The sequence below is a fragment of the Balaenoptera ricei genome, chromosome 12 (assembly GCF_028023285.1).
Source record: "Balaenoptera ricei isolate mBalRic1 chromosome 12, mBalRic1.hap2, whole genome shotgun sequence".
Lineage (NCBI taxonomy): Eukaryota > Metazoa > Chordata > Mammalia > Artiodactyla > Balaenopteridae > Balaenoptera > Balaenoptera ricei.
Window position 1 is genome coordinate 84,031,217 of NC_082650.1, and position 17,098 is coordinate 84,048,314.

At 39.0% G+C, this 17,098-nt stretch overlaps 1 protein-coding gene across 1 annotated transcript; it reads left to right on the forward strand.

The window, feature by feature from the left end:
• Window positions 1-2,413: 2,413 nt before the first annotated feature.
• LOC132376448 (low molecular weight phosphotyrosine protein phosphatase-like) lies at window positions 2,414-2,812 on the forward strand. The gene has a single exon (XM_059942105.1). It carries the CDS (start codon window positions 2,414-2,416, stop codon window positions 2,810-2,812), a length of 399 nt encoding a protein of 132 aa, XP_059798088.1.
• The last annotated feature ends 14,286 nt before the right edge of the window (window positions 2,813-17,098 follow it).

Consider the following 17,098-nt stretch of genomic DNA (forward strand, 5'->3'; position numbering starts at 1 on the left):
ACTACTCATTTAAAGTACTAATAGGTTTTCCTTAGGTACAGCCAAAATTACTTCTAACTGCTATAGAAATCCATTTCCTTCATAGCACATTTATGCTAATTTATATCCCCAATGCCTGTTACAGTGCCTGGAACACAGAATTTACAGTCTTTGTTAAATTAATATATGTCTATAATTTATAGTAATATTAAGATTTAAAACCAATTCAAATTTAAAATATAATCTTGGAAGTCAAAAATTTTTTGAAATTTGCATTTCTCCCAATACTTTCTAATGAGTTCATTGTTGATGACAATCACATGTTCACATTACTATATCATCCTTCACAGAATGTTGACTTTGCAGTTGGTTTGGAATTTTCTTTAAAAATTCTCCCAAAATGTATAAAACATATTTGCAAATGTTAGATTCGAGGGCAAGCATTCCTGTATGAACCTTTCTTATGATTTTAATGTCCTTACTTAAATTTTTAGCAATTCTTCATCTCATTTGTGAAGATTTAGTTCATCTCTCTTAACCTGACCTTAGATACATTTTCTTTCAGATTTTCAAAGACGTTTCTTACCATAGAACATTGTAATAATTATAAAATTGCCAAAGCAAAACATTGCAATATCTAAAACTCTGAGATTTAGATTCTGTGATTTCGGTTCTATTTTTCACTAGTTATGAAAAGCTGCGTTTAAAAATATTATAATGCTTAGAGAAATCTAAATCATTGAACTTTTGGAAAACATTAACTCCATGGAGAATAATCTGTTTATTTTCATTAATAGGTTTCCATACAGTTTATAGTTTTAAAATAAAACTTTTCTAGTAGCATAATTTCTCATCCTGAATGTAAATATTCTCAAAGTAGAAGTAAGTTGTTGTTAACTTGCAGTATTATTCAGTAAATATTTTTGTTAAAACCCTCAGTATTTTAAATCACAGAAAGTAGTTATGGATGAACCATGTTTTGGTTGTTTAAAGAATCAAAGGGAACATAATGGAAAGTTTCTCTTATTGCTGTGCTACTCAGAACAAACTGATCTCATCCTGGTGAGGTTTTGTGGTGTGATTGACACCAAGGCTTCTGTGTAAGGTATGAAGACAATGCATCAACCCTGCCCAGAACACAAACATGTGGTTTATAAATCATGAGAATGGCTTCAAAAGAAAACATGGAGACAACATGAGTCCAAGAGCTTCTGAAATGAAGATACCCATGTATCAGAGAGCAACTAAATAGTTTCAAAAGTAAGTGAACACTTCCCTGGGATAGTGGAGTTCCCTAACTCCTTCCTAGGCTCTGAAGAAGTCAGGGAATTCTAAGGTTGAAGAAGTTCAATAACTTGGTTTTTAATCCTCAGCCCGTAGTAATAGACAGCAGAGATATAGATAGATATAGTGTGAATATAGATATATAGATGCCTGCGGTTAAGATATATTAATCAAAGAGAATAATGTTTAGCCAAAAATCTCTAATTCCAACCTATGGCTATTCAATTTTATGCAAAGGGCCAGAGTTATTTCTTATTTAATAATTAAATATTCTAGTGTATGTCCTTCTATCAGATGGACAACTTAGACACTAAGTAGAAAGTATTCCTTACTTCCATAAATGATTTTTTTTACTTATTTTTATTCTGTCTTATGAGTTTAATCTCACATGTCTGAAATAATAAGACTGGAGGTGGGCAGAGCTCAGAAGTCTGAGGTGGAGCATGGGTTTCTTTGAACAATAATTAATCTCTATTCCAAGCAATTTGCACATTCTATTCTCCAAATTTCTAGGAAATATTTACCCACCAATTGCAAGCCACAAAACAATGCAAAAGCACAAAAGAACAAAGAAACAAAAAAGATATAAAAACTACCCTGCCCATAGTAGACACTAGGAAATAGTCATACAATTTCTTGTCTCAAGAAAGTCTAAGAAATTTAAAGAAGAAAAGGTCTAGCAAAGTGAAAAGTATCCCATTTCAAGGACAATCCAAAGAAAGCATTCATTACATGTAAACACTTTTATATTCTGATTTTTTTTTTTTTTTTTTGAGAAAGGTAAGTAAGAGAGTCTGGAGACATTATTTGGTAATGATTGTGGATCAAATTTCTGACTCAAAAGAGTTCCATTTTCTATCTCTTAGCCAAACTTATAGATTTGGCCATTTGATGAATGAGGCCCTCAAATTATAAGATTTTCATGAACTGCAGAACTGTGTCTTTAACAAAAATACTACATAAGAAAAAAAAAAGTTGGACTTAGGCACAACTCTCCTATTCTGAGATTTTGCTAAACTCTGATATACATAATAACTAAATTGGCTGGGAACTGAAGACTTGCTGTCTTTAATTTCACTTTTATGCAAAGGCGAGAATGTTATTCATTCAGGCATCAATCTTAATTAAGATTTCTTGGTGCCGGGGGAGGATGGCCGAGCAGGTGACCAAGTCGGTGGTGTTCGTGTGTCTGGGTAACCTCTGTCTATTACCCACTGCAGAAGCAGTCTTCAGGAAACTTGTAACTGATCAAAACGTTTCAGATACTTGGAGGATGGACAGTGCAGCGACGTCCACGTATGAACTAGGAAACCCTCCTGATTATCGGGGGCAGGCTTGCATGAAGAAGCATGGTACTCCCATGAGTCACGTTGCCCGGCAGGTTACCAAAGAAGACTTTGCCGCTGCTTTTGACTGTATACTACGTATGGATGAAAGCAACCGTAGAGATTTGAATAGAAAAAGTAACCAAGTTAAAAACTGTAGAGCGAAAATTGAACTACTTGGGAGCTACGAGCCACAAAAACAACTCATTTTTGAAGATCGCTAGCACGGCAGTAATGCTCACTTTGAGACCATCTACCAGCAGTGCGTGCGGTGCTGCAGAGCTGCCCTGGAGAAGGTTCGCTGACCCAGGTCCCGTCCTGCGCGGCCCAAGCTCATCCCCACAGCCCGGCGGCTCAGTCGAGTGTCACAGTGTCACTCTTCCCTAGCTCAAGGTCACAGGCCTTTCTTCCGTTGACTCACTGTTTCTTACCTTAAAAAATAATTGTAGATGGAAATCAGTTGTGTTTGGCGGAAGAATAAATAAAAATTTTTAATTCAGACAGTTTATGAGGTGAAGAAGAATCAGAAGGCAGTGTTTCCACTGTCTACTTTGGATGATGTGTGATGTTTGCCCGTCGGCTCAGGGTCAGGCAGTCGTCCTGGCAGAGTAAGTGCATAAGTAAGCAAGTTGCTTCCACTTGAGTCATCTGTTCATGGAAGAAGCTGGAGGCCCTGCAGCCACAGGGGCCTTGCCCCCCCTACCTCCATCTTCAGCAGAGTGTGGGTTCTCTGCCTTGGGGCTGCAGCCCCAAGACAGGTCCCCGTGTGGAGGGCTAGATGAGCAATAGCTCTCCTCCACTCCCTGTTCATAGTTGGTGACCCGAAATCCTGGGTGGACACGGTCACAGATCGGTCTGAGTGACGGTCGCTTAGAAGCAGGGAGAGTTCAGAGGAACAACTTGCAGTCCTCGGTATCATGAGGGTCCCTGGTGGGAGACGTTGAGTCTTGAACCCACTTGGGCCTGAGGGATGAGCAAGGCAGCTTTCCCACCAGGCCACCAGGGGTGGCAGAGGCAGAAACACGGGGAGGTCTTGGCAAGAAAACTGAGCAAACTTGTGTCTGGCTTCCTGTGGAATTGCTCCATGAGATTCTTATACTGAAAACTTGAGAGGTTAAGTGGATTGAGAATTTGATAATGGTATCCCTAAAAAGTAAAGAATTGAGAAAAAAATGTTTAACTGCAACTAGAACATAGGAAAGTAAGGCACTTCAAAAGTTATACCCTAGTGCCCTAATCATTCAGTAATTGCTTAATAATCTCAAAGTAAAGAAATTTCTTACTCTTTTCTGTTCCTTTATGTTCATAAATAAATCTCGATAGTTTGTTTTCTTTAATGCTTACATATATATATATATGTCTTAACTTAAATACGGATTCTCAGACAAATCCTAGGATTCTTAAGTTGACTTTGTCCTTACAGCTGTATCCAGACTAGGAGTCATACAAACAGAGAAATTCATTGCTGAATTCACTTGTCTTTTAAATATTAGATCCAATCAGATTTGTTCAAAATATATCTACCTATACAAATCTGGAGCTTCTTGGAAGTCTGAAGGTCACTCTTAGTTCAGTGTTTCCATTACAAAATCATATAGGAAATACAGATGCAACCTTATTTGAAATAGTCACTACCAAATCAGGTTCTACCTTAAGAAATATGTCAAAATATATAACGCCACTCTCTTTAAAAAATGCTGATTTAATTGTCCCTTCCAAGAATTCGTAGCCTTCCCATTTTATTTATTTATGCCTTTTATATTCTGTGACATTCTGCCAGTATTTCAATCTCTTCATAGGTTTGTAACTCACGAATTCCCAATGACGAACGTCTTCGGAAGTAAAGAGTCACTTTGAAGATTTCATTATAACAACAACAACAAAAAAGACTTCTCACTTTTCAAAAGAGGCCCTTATTCTACTTTTGGACTGGTTGTTATATTATAAACATCTGCCCTTAATAAGTATCCTAGTTATACCAGAAAATATCCGGTGAACACATCTTTGAAATTTCATCTGCCAGTGTTTATTAAAAACCATTTTGGAAAAAATATTTATAGTCATTAGAAGCAAACATTACCATTGTAGTTCTCATGTCACATCTTAATCTCCAATACCATTCTCCACTTGGACAAATAGCTGATTCCAAGACTGAGGCAGGGATGGTACAGGTGAGTCTGAGCTGTGTTGTGACAGGAAGCAAGAAGCTTTCAAAGGTTAGTGGGTTGGTCATAGGATACGAGAGCTAATACGAAGGGGCTCCCACTGGCTAAAGTTGTGAACTTTCGAACAACACAAAGAAGAATGATTCTAGTAAATTAACACACATGGATCTCCTGGAAATCCAGAACATTATGCTCAGAAAAAGATGCCAGAAAATTCAGCTGTCATTCTCTAAGGTGTCTTCTGAGCCACCTTCATAGTTCGAAAATTGGTACTTAAAGTGAAAGAGTTAAGTAGGTATCCTGATTTCCCTGTAGAAACTGTACTTCAAGGTAACTAAATAGACTAATTGGACCCATTCTTCCATGGTCTGGAGAAATGCCAGTAAATAAATATCAAATGATAGAAAAAATATTAATTCATTTAAGGATTACCAATTTTCATTAAAACATTAGATAAATGGTTGATGGAGAACTGTACACTTATGTAGTGACAAAGCAACACTCTACTGATTACTTACACGATTCAATGAGAAAACATGTCTGTACAAAGAGGGGATGAGGCTTTCATCACCCTAATCCACAGGTCAGTCTGAGCACTGCTAAGTGTGGGACAACCAGATATAATGTATTTCCTGATTTGATGCACCATGAAGGACACAGCATTACCCATGGTGTATTCCAGCCAAAATTGTTTAATTGGAATTCATTCCAGTTAATTAGGAAACATAGGAGGTTTTCTATAAGAGAACAGCCACATAAATCCAGAAGATAAAATATTATATAGGACAACTAGCACAGTTTCTTCAGCAAGTCAGTGTCATGATAAAAGCACTGTTCTAGATTAACAAACTTTAAATGACATAAAAACAAGATTCAGTGTATGGACCTGCATTGGATTCTGGTTTCAACAAACTATTTATATAAAGGACATTTGGGGGAAAGTTGGGAAATGGAAGATGGAATATGGACTGGTTTTTAGAAGACATAAAACTTTTTGACATGAAAAATTAAATATTTTAACTAACAGTGTAACTGGAAAAAGCAATTTACAAAACATTGTGCATTATATGACCTTTCCGCAAGACACACTATGATCATTTTTTCTGGGTAGGGGTAAAATGTCTTCTTTCTTATTCTTATGTATCTGTATCATTTGATTTTCTACAATATACATATACTACTGTGTAATAACAAAAGATTATTTTTAATTAGAAAATACTTATGGCCCTAAGAGTATGTAGTCCATTCACGTATGCTGTAACTAGTTGGTCTAATTTTTCCCTTGAAACACACCATATCATCTCAGAGCTAAACATATGGGCCAAATTATTTAGTGCCCACTCCCAACTATGGCAATAGAAACACTTTCACTGCATGATATGGCTGATTCATGTACTCAGCTTACTCCAAAGGATATATTCAAATAGCACAATATGTAACTGCCTCAGTATGATGTCATTAGGGATTTCAGGCTGTTTATGAATACTTCTGGGGGAAAACTCAAGTCTCCATAACAGAAATATCGATGCTTCTCATTAGTTGGCTTCTTTATAATGGACACTGACATTTATAATTATCTTTCACTTTTTCTTTGCCCATCCTCCACACACTCTTCAGGATGGTGTGTTATGGGCATCAGTCTTCTTGCTGTCTTTATTAATTCCATACCCAGCTTTTCTCCTTACCCAGATTTGTTCAATTGTTTGATTTTTTTTTAACTGCATATGTTAATTTGGTTAAGATCTTTTACAGAATGACGTGGGGTGTTGATTAATTAAGAGTGACAGGCAACTAAATCTAAGAAGTATTCTAGCCAAATCACTCTGTCTCAACAACCTCAGTCTTATTTCTGATCCAGTCTAGTCATAGGAAAGTTACTTCCCTGGCCTTCATCGCGTCAGCTCCCTGTGGGAATATCTTCCACACTACAATATAAAAATGATTCCTTAAACGTTCATTGAAAGCCGACATTGTGGAAACAGCCCTATGAAGACATTTTCTGCATGACTGGTAAAACTGCTGTGGAAGACACTGCTTATTATATTCTTCAATAACAAAGTCAGAGAATTCAACATTTTCTTTTCATTGCTCCCTAGGGAGTTTCTGTGAGAGTCTACTTCAGAGAAAGGTTTCCATCCACGAGAAACTGCTTTTTCCTTGCCAGGAGTCATAATACATACATCACCAAAATTGGATCTAAAGATAAGTGCTTCAGTCCAGTTTCACAAGTCTCAATCTAAACATTCCCGATTTATCATCAGTTTTCAGCGTTGCCACACAGCCATTTTGGCAGCCCGAGGACATGATCCGGGAATTGAGCTAAATTTTTAAAAGAACTAATATGTGGAAAGTCTTACCTTTGCAATAAATGCAGACTTCAAAATGATCATCATACAATGAAACCATAGTACTAAGAGAGATGGTGAATACAACAAAAAGTGATCTATAAACACTTAGCTGGAACTTAGAAGTTGAATCTTACAGTTGGGTAAATAATGAAGAATGAGGTAATGAAGTTTTCTGTCCAATGTGTAAAAAAAATTAATAAAGCTGCTCATGTGAAAAATCTCAAAAAAAATTAAGAACTCAAAAAAAAAAAAAAAAAAAAAAAAAAAAATTAAGAACTCATCAACTGGAAAAAAGACAAAATTTAAATGGAAAGAATAAGCCAGTTAATAAACTGTTAGGGCACACGACTGAATAAACTATTTCTTTGTAATCACTATGTAAAGTTTTAAATTAAGTTAATAATAAAGAGCACTGGCTTTGGAGGTAGGAGGATATGAGCTTGGACGCTGGCTGTGTCCTTTACTAGCTTTGTGACCTTAATGAAAGCAAATTAATTAGCATCTTTTAACCCACTTTCTCCATCTGGTATTGTAGTTAATAATACACCTACCTGGTAGAATTAATGTGATGCTTCTATGACATATTGCATAAAAATTGTTTAGTCCAGTGGCTGGAACGTAGTATGTGCTTAGTAATTAATATTGTGCAGTGTCTGCAATGATCATTAAAAGACTGCTGAATTTATAAGACTGTGAAAGTCCAAGGTATTTATTTTCTTTGTGAATCCAAAATTTCTTTCCTTTGGTAATGTACCATAAAGAATTTTGTATCTATATCTGGAGTCATTATGAAAGCAATCAAAGAAGAGTTGTAAAAACATGAGCCAGCAAAACTGAATATTGCAGAAAATAAATAACCACATAAGAGAAAATGTTATAAAAATACCTGGAAAACATACTAGAAATGGAACAAGTGTCAAATGTAATCGTGACAAGATGACAGATATTTATAGATTATTTTGATAGCATATGGTTGTTTCATACACGTTTGAATGATACATGTGATTCTGTGTATACTATGTGTTTTAGCTGTCCAGGTAAATAAAAATATTCCTGTAGAATGGAAGTCATGAGACCAGATCTTCTATTTCTAGGATGCATGTCACTTTCCTCCTAACTTCTAGCAGGCAAACACACCAGTGCCTACACACACACCCACACACACTCAGTGGATTTTTGTATCATGAAAGTTCAACAAGGTACTTTAGGTTGATGGTAGATTTATCTAATCCAAGAAACACTAATTTTAATTTTTTCTACCTATAGTTCAATTTCCTGATTTCAGATTACGTATTATTCATAAATAATTTTTGCTGAATAGATGAAGATAATGCCATTTAGTGAGAGAGTTAACACAGAGAAAAAGGTTTGGTGGTTAATCAAGAATTCTGAAGTTTGTTTGGAACACGTTAATTTGGGGATCCAACTCATTTTTACCTCTCTTTTGAACATGTTAATCTGGAGATCCTACTAGTCATCCATGTGTAGTTCTTAAATAGGCAGCTGCATATGAATCTAAACTTTAGAAGGTCTAGACAAGAGATCTAAATCTGAGAGTTTTAAGCATATAATAATATCTAACATTTATTGAGAACTTAGTACAAGTCACACACTGTTAATATAATCCTCACAATAATCACATAACTAAAGCACTATTATCCTAATTATATGGATGAAGAAACTGAGATACAGAAAAGTCAAGTAATCTGCCCAAGGTCACACAGCTAGGAAATGGTGGAGCCAGAATGTGTATGCAGATACATGGCTCCTCGGCCATGCTCTTATTCTCCGCTTTATACTAGTATTCACCAACTTAAGAGATAATGTAAGAATAAGGCCTGAATGAATAGCTCAGAAACATGCCCCAGGTTGGATGGAAAAGAATAGAAAACTTTGAGTGAAACCAAGGATCCAGGGGGTCATTTAAGGCAAAATATGAAAATTCTTCAAGAAGGGGAAAATGTTTCAACTGGGCTGAATGCTACTGTGAGGTTGATAAACATGAGGACCAAGCAAGGCCACTGAATTTGGCTACATGGAGATACTGACCTCCTCAGAAGTGCTCTTGGTCTCTGCAGAGGTATGGGTTCAGGTACCAGACTGGAAAGGGCTGAAAGTGGTTGGAGATCAGGAAGTGGGGACAGTAATTGCAGAATACTACTTTCGAAGTCTTACCATGAATGGGAACAGGAAGAGGGTGTGTGCAAGAGTTGTTTGTTATTTAATTTTTTTTCAGTTGGTGGTAATGGGAGAGTGGGTAACAGGAAGCGCAGGGTCTTAAGAGAGGATGGGAGGGCTTCCCTGGTGGCGCAGTGGTTGAGAATCTGCCTGCTAATGCAGGGAACACGGGTTCAAGCCCTGGTCTGGGAAGATCCCACATGCCGCAGAGCAACTGGGCCCGTGAGCCACAACTACTGAGCCTGCGCGTCTGGAGCCTGTGCTCCACAACAAGAGAGGCCACGATAGTGAGAGGCCCGTGCACCACGATGAAGAGTGGCCCCTGCTTGCCACAACTAGAGAAAGCCCTCGCACAGAAACGAAGACCCAACATAGCAATCAATCAATCAATCAATCAATCAATCAATATTAAAAAAAAAAAAAGAGAGAGAGAGGATGGGAAAAGGAATGCAAAGAACAAGTAGAAGGATTGGCTGTGATCAAAGAAGGGCCACTTCCCTCATGAAAATAGGGAGGAAGAAAGAGGAGTGGGTGCAGATGCATTAAGGAGAAATGATTTGCTGGAAGAAGATGAGAGAGTTTGCAAATTCATCTGTATTGTCTGCATTATAATTAAGTGTGAACTGAGATCCTCAGCTGAGAATTAGAGTGAAGAGGTGTGGGACAGGAAAAAAAGAAGAAAATGTAATGTCGTCTCCCTGAATGGGAAAGTAAGCTTTATAAAGAACAATATCGATGGCTGGGCAGGGTTGAGAGCCAGTTTCAGGGATGAAATCATGAATTCAAAGAGAAACCAATAAAACAGTTGTGTGATTTTTTGCAGCAATATTTACTTGTTCTGGTGCAAGCAGGGAAACAAGAGGAAGAGGACGATGATAATATTCACTGAGAACTTACTTTGTGCCATTTTTCTAAATGATTTACATATGATGAACTTTAAATAACCCTGGGTGGAAACATTACAAACAAAATATTAAAGAGGGAGGAAAGAGTTGAACGGTTCATGCAACCAAATGACTTTAATTGTAGACCCGCAGTGAGAAGACGGGGCACAGTATCAGCAGTTGTAATTACTCCAAGTGAACTAGGAGAAATTATTTGGAAACGGCCGTGGGACATTGGAAAACAATGCCCCACTTCCTGGCCCTGAGATACATCGCTCCAAGGGAAATCGGTATTCTCGAGGACAGCCAGATTTTTAATTTAGTGAGGAGATAGAAAGAGCATTCAGAGGAGATGTTGAAGATGCAGTGGGATTGCTAAACAGAGGTAGAGAGTTCCAGAAGATACATGCACAGGTTTAAGAGAAAGAGAAGGAAAGGAGGTTGGATTCAATTTGATGATGGCTAGAGTAGGGTGGGAAGGAAAGGCTGGGTCATAATGTTTGACGGGGATGCTTGGATCTTCGGGTGTAACTGAGCCAAATGTGGGTGTGAGGAATAATGGAGCTGGTTCTGAAAGTATCTCAGAGGACTGGTAGAAATAAGTTTTAGCATCTGATATGGAATGCTCAGCCCAATGGCCATAAGTCAGAGTCTGATCAAGAAAACAAGAATTATTTCAGGTATTTTGAGCAGGAAGGGTTTTAATTCTGGGAATTAGAGATGTCAAAAGCTGTTGGAAGGCTCGGGCTGTGCAGGAGTCTCAGGGAGACAGCACTGATGGTCTCAGTTGCCTGCAGCAACGGAGGGGGTCACTCTCAGGACACCAGACTTTACATTGAAATAGCGCCTTGGCTTCTCCCTGACTCCCAAGTCGAATATAAATGCCTCTCATCAACAAAATTTAAATAGGAACCTTGCTGACAGGAAGTCTGGAAAATGTACTTTCCAGGATTCAAGTCCCTGAACACAGAAGAGAGAAGTGAAGGGGAAATAGCACCAAGTTACCAACATAAAATCCTTCAAATGACCTGACGCAACTGACACGGCCTCTCCCGCTCTCCTGCCCGCCCTCTCCTGGAATTACAGGGCGTAAATGCTGGCCTGGCCATCACCCATCCCCTTATACCACCCCAGCCCATCTAAGCAACCACAGAGTTCTATGCCTCTTCTCTTTGTCACCACGTTCTGTTTGCACTGAGCTGTATCTCTCCTCCATGCCTTCACCCTTCCTGTTCCCTCTGGCTTCCTCCTCCAAAGCCATCACCCCCTTCTTGGGCTCATTCCTACTCTTTCTTCAGATATCATCTTGGTGTCACTTACTCCCAAAAGCCTCCCCTCATAGCCACCCGAGAGGTTTAGATGCCCCTCTCATGTGTTCTCATAATGTTTCTCCCATGAGAACTCATAGTACATTTTTAACTAGGTTGCTTGTTATCTCTCTCTTCCACACAGAGAGACCGGGGCTCTGTTAGGACAGAGACTATAGCTTCCTCATTCTTATTGTGACCTCAGTGCCTTTCATAACATAGGTCCTTAGCACATACCTGTGGAAGAAAGGAAGATAGGTTTATGGACTGAATTTTGTTCACCCCAAATTCATATGTTGAAGCACTAACCCCTAATATGACTGTATTTAGAGATAGAGCCTTTAAAGAGGAAATTAAGGTTAAAGGTGTCAAAAGGATGGGGCCCTAATCCAATAGAAATGGTGTCCTCATAAGAAGAGGAAGAGACACCAGAGATGTGTTTGCCATGTTAGAAGAGGCCATGAGAGGACACAGCAAGAAGGCGGCCATCTGCAAGGCAAGGTGAGCGGTCTCAGGAGAAACCAAACCTGAGAAGAGCAGAATCTTGGAGTTCTAGCCTTCAGAACTGTAAGAAAATAAATGTCTGTTGTTTAAGCCCTCCCGTCTGTGGTATTTTTTTTTATGGCAGCCCTGGCAGACTAGTACAGATAGGGAAGAAAAAGAAGGGAAAAAAGGAAGGGAAGAGAGAAGGAAATTGATAGGGCTTAGCTTTTATTTCTTGATTAGATTCATTGATGTAATATAGTCTGTTTTCAAAATCCACACATCTAGAACACATCATTTACTTCGTTTGTAAGGAATTCCTGATATATTTATTTATACCACTTGTTTATATTCCCATTGATGTGAAACTAAGCTCTAAGAAAATACACTGCCCATATCAAGAAAATTGGCAACGATTTTCTTTTTTTTAAAGTAATTTCACAGAATAGTGGATCCTTGAATTTCCAACTGGGAGAAAAGGTAAAAGTGTTTCCATATTCTGGGTCTCTCCTACATGACTCAACTCCAAAACAAATGCAAATCAAATTATTAAATACACCAAACCTCCTGTGTTCCAGGCCCAAGTTTAAGTTTCCCAAGAAGAAGTTTTTAATGAGTTATTAAAAATGTGATGAGTCCAACTTATTATTTTTCTAGGTACTTTGCTTTTTAACTGTGGAATCTATATTTTCCCTGCCCCATATGATAGATACTAACTGTCTGCAGCTATTTAAATTTAAGCTTAATTAAAATTAAGTCAAATTTAAGATCCACTTCATCAATTCACTTCCTCAACATTTCCCTAATGTCTACCATATTGGGCAGCCCAAATGTAGAATATTTCCATCATAACAGAAAGTTCTATTAGATGTTTCTGCACTAGATCAATAATTTAACACAAAGGAATATCTCTGAGGGTAGGAATTTCAGACAGGTAGATTATGAGTATTGGCCTCCTTTCTCCCTTCCTCTCTCATCCCCTTTAACAGTAAGGTAGGTTTTTATTACACATATTAGAAAACTCATTTCAAATTGACATAAACAATATAGGATTTTATTTACTCACATAACTTGAAAATCCACAGGGAGTTCAGGCATGGTTTAATCAGGGTGTTGGCTCCATTTTTCTCTAATTCTTTCTCAGTCTTCTATTAACACTTAAACCTTAGCCTAATTTCTCTCCATTTTTACAAATGGTTACAGCAGTTCCAGGCTGTGCATCTGTATCCACACCACTGAGATAAAGAGATTTTTCTCTTCATCCTACCTTAGAATGGATGCCCTTTATTTCACCTACTCCACTCTGCTTGGCCCAATAAATCTTAAGCAACACAGTATCCAGGTAAATAACACTGAGAGTCAAAGGACTGGCTACTGAACCAATCATCATGGCAACTGTGTCATATGAGGCAGATTTGCTTAGGTCTGTGAGGACTCACTCTGGGAACTGGGATAGAGTCAATTCCCCGACACACACTCCAAAAAAACTGTGCAGCTGCTATGCAATAGGGGTGGGTAGTTCTCCAAAAGAAAATGCCATTGCAGAGGGAAGGAATGGATGTTGGGCAGGCACCCAACACATGTGCCCTTATGCCATCATAGAAAATATTAGGTTTCTAGAGGCTTAAAACTAACTCACCTTTCATTTTGAGAGATATGTTGAGTCCAAAACTGCAAAAGCTCAGAGATTTTAGCCTACTTATAAGCTTACAAGTTAGCCTGCCATGGTGACATATACGTGTGTGTGTGTGTGTGTGTGTGTGTGTGTGTGTGTGTGTGTGTGTTTGTACTGACAGAAACGTCAGCTCTCTGGGTCAGAGAACAGACCATTTATCACTCACAGCAAGAAGAGCAGCCAGAGCGGCATCTTGCATTTTTTCCCCACAGGGTGACACGGTGGAGACAAGATGTTCCCCTGCAAAGGTGGCAGGCTTTGCACCACAGGAAAGGATCCTTGAAATTAGGAGACACATGGCTTATATCATGTGGCAGCACCTGCCCCCCTCAGCAGAGAAAAGAGAGAATGCTTTACAACCCTGGAAGGTAAGCAAATGTCTCCCTGGGAAAGGTAAGTTTCTTCATCTCTCTGGAGAAATTCACAGCCTCTAGCTTCCAAGACTTTTGCTATTCAAACAAGCCCCTTGCTCAGAAAACCCAGACCGTGCAGAAATGTGAGAATATCCATGGAGAACTGACTTCCATAAAGGACATTAGCAAATTCACCTTCAGTTTGCCATCCTCACTGCTACGTTTGAGACTGTTTCCTCAAACATTTACTATAACAATGTTATCAACTTTCTCTTAGTTTGCCATTCTTATGAGGGAAAATTTTATCTCAGAATTTGACTAAAACAAAAATTGGTATTTTTGCCTTAATTTATATTTCTTATTAATTAAAATCTACACGTCTTTTTTTCTTTTCGTTAAACTTCCAGCTTATTCCTTTGCCCATTTTTCTAGTGTGCTTTGTCATTTACCATGAATTTATAGAATTTTAAATAATCTTTCCCTGGGGTCCTCTGAAAGCGTAGTCTGGGAAAATGGTTAATGTAGGCATGATTTATTTAGGAATATGATCTCAGAAAACAAGGATGAGGGACAGGACAGTATATGCGGAAGAAGAGAGAGCCAATACAAAGGGCAATTTTCAAGTTGTGGTTGGCAGAAACCCACAGATTTCCTAAGGAGCGTTATAAGATGGATGTGTATCAGGAAGGAAAGAGGAAGGACTTATCTCTAGGCTCCTGTACCCCACTGGTCAAGTCTTGCCTTGCTGAGTGCAGATGCTCTCACACTTCCTGGCACTGGTGTATGCCTGACTTCTGGATGGTTTCTGTTGGTCCCCAAACCTCAGTGCCAGTGAAACCTCAGGGCAAGAAGGGAGAGGCATACAACATGGGGCTGGGATGAGCTGATTTCTGGTTATATCCGCTCAAAAGCAGTCCAGAACTAGTCACCACAGCCATGTATAGACTGTGAAATGAGGCTGAAGGGATGTAAAATTGTGCACAAGAAGTATCCGGTAGCACTTGGGTACACCACTTGTAGCCCTTGGGTTCCCCCCAGATCCCGTTTATCACTGAGTCCCCAGAAGGCAGAACTCTTTTCCAGTTTCCCCATCAATGAAATGTCTGTTCTCTGTATTCTTCTCCCCTTGCTCCAGATTTAAATTAGGGTAGGAAAATCCTCCAATATCTTCTCTGGAATTCCACTACTGAAATTCTATTTCAGCATCACAGACAGATAACGATGTCCAATTAGTGTCACTCTGAATTTCTGGCAAAGATTTCAATGGTTCCTATGAAACATTTCCAGAGGGCATCTTTTTATTCTAAATTTTTCTATGTTTTCTGTATCTAGGCAATAAATTGTACTTATTAGAGTCCATTTGTACAAATAACAAATAATTTTTAGAGATCTTGAATGTACTCTCAGGCAGCCAATAAAGTCCCAAAAGTAAGTTTGACAAAAGGCCAAACATGCTGCTTTTACTGCTTGTTTACAAGTTGGTTTCAATTTCAAGATTCAAAGGGATGGAACATACAAATGTAATTGTCATTATTACAAATTACATACACCCCTTGGAATGAAGCTCTACTCAAAGCCATTTCCTACAATAACTCAGTCAATGATTGAAGTCCAACCAAATACCTCTCTACCAGAGTAAACATCGTCTAGTCCCTGAACTAAACTGAGAATCCAGTTGGAGAAGCAGAATGAAGTCAAACCTGAAGTTGTCCAGTCAATATTTCTTTCATACAGACCTTGGGAAATCTTTAAACATGAAATGCAAGGATTTGCCTCAGGGTAAGACAGCTTGTCTTGGCCTGAATTCAAGAGGTAAGGCTCTGTAGAACCCTTACAGCAACATGATATTTTCTTTATAGAACTAAATTTAAGAGGGCTTGGTGAAGATCTGTCAAGACTACACTAGTTCTGGGCTTCCCCATTAGATTCTTTCCCATTTTACAACAGTCCAAGAAAATATGGTTGCCTTTGACTGATTTGTCTGGGCTCTCCCTTCTGAACTGGGCATTAGGAATGTAGTTTATGGGTCTAATTGAGCATCCTGAACCTTTGTTGGAAATCAAGTATCTACCCACAGACCGCGCAGAGGTCCTCTGAGGCCCACTCAGAGCCAGCACACATGTCCAGGAACAGACTCAACTAGAGCCCCAGGCAGGACCCCAGAAACAGAGGAGAAAGACTCCAACTTTTTTCAACTGGTCATAAATATGCAGCCTAATTTTCCTGCAGCTCACTTTTTAGGTTTTCAGGAATTGCTCCCTAATCCTAAACTAGAGGGCTAATTCAGCCTCCACAATTACATCAGAGGAAGGATGTTCTGGAGGAGAACGGAGCTTCCACCCCTGACTCAACAGCAGTACCATGATATTCAAAGTTACCTACCCTGACACACACACACACATGCACACGCACACGCACACACATGCACACACACACACAAAGCCTTCCACCTTCCCTTCCATTCCAAACGGCCTTGGAAAATAATAAAATAAAATAAAAATCCAGTGACAGAAGGAAGGAAACACATGGGATTGTCGTATTCTTTATTGCTCTTGCAATCCATACCCAGGCATCGATTTTTACCTGCTCACTTATATGGTGCTGGGAAGGGTCGGGTGTATACATAGGCAGAACCTAGATATTGAATGTAACCTATTTTTTTTAATTAATACTCATATTTAAACCATTTTACTATGGGAAATCTGTTATATCTTGTAACATTGGGGTCTTAGGAGGCTTTGTTGTTGTTTTAAAGCTGTCTTGACCGAGCTTTGAGGCCCTGGCCAGGCAGCTCCCCTTATCTTGAGCAATCAGTTAAGTCCACACCCCCATGCCCTTCTATCAGATTCTCACACTCAGGCCCACTAGGTACTAGCACTCATCACCTGAGAGCCAGATACCCAACAACTCAGGACGGTTCCTGTGCCCCTAAGGCAGCTGGAATCCACAGGGACCCATGGGAACCTCGCAAACCCACCCAGTTGGCCGTACGAGCTCCCTGACAGTTCCAGCTTGCTGGAAACTTCCCCAGCTGTGGTCCCCTGTATGACACTCCCCAGGGATAGCCTTCTCTCCAAAAAGTTCTGCCTTTTATCTATCTGAGTAGCAATATTATTT

Coding starts and splice junctions, on each gene's coding strand:
- LOC132376448 (XM_059942105.1), top strand. CDS start 2,414: ATGGCCGAGCAGGTGACCAAGTCGGTGGTGTTCGTGTGTCTGGGTAAC.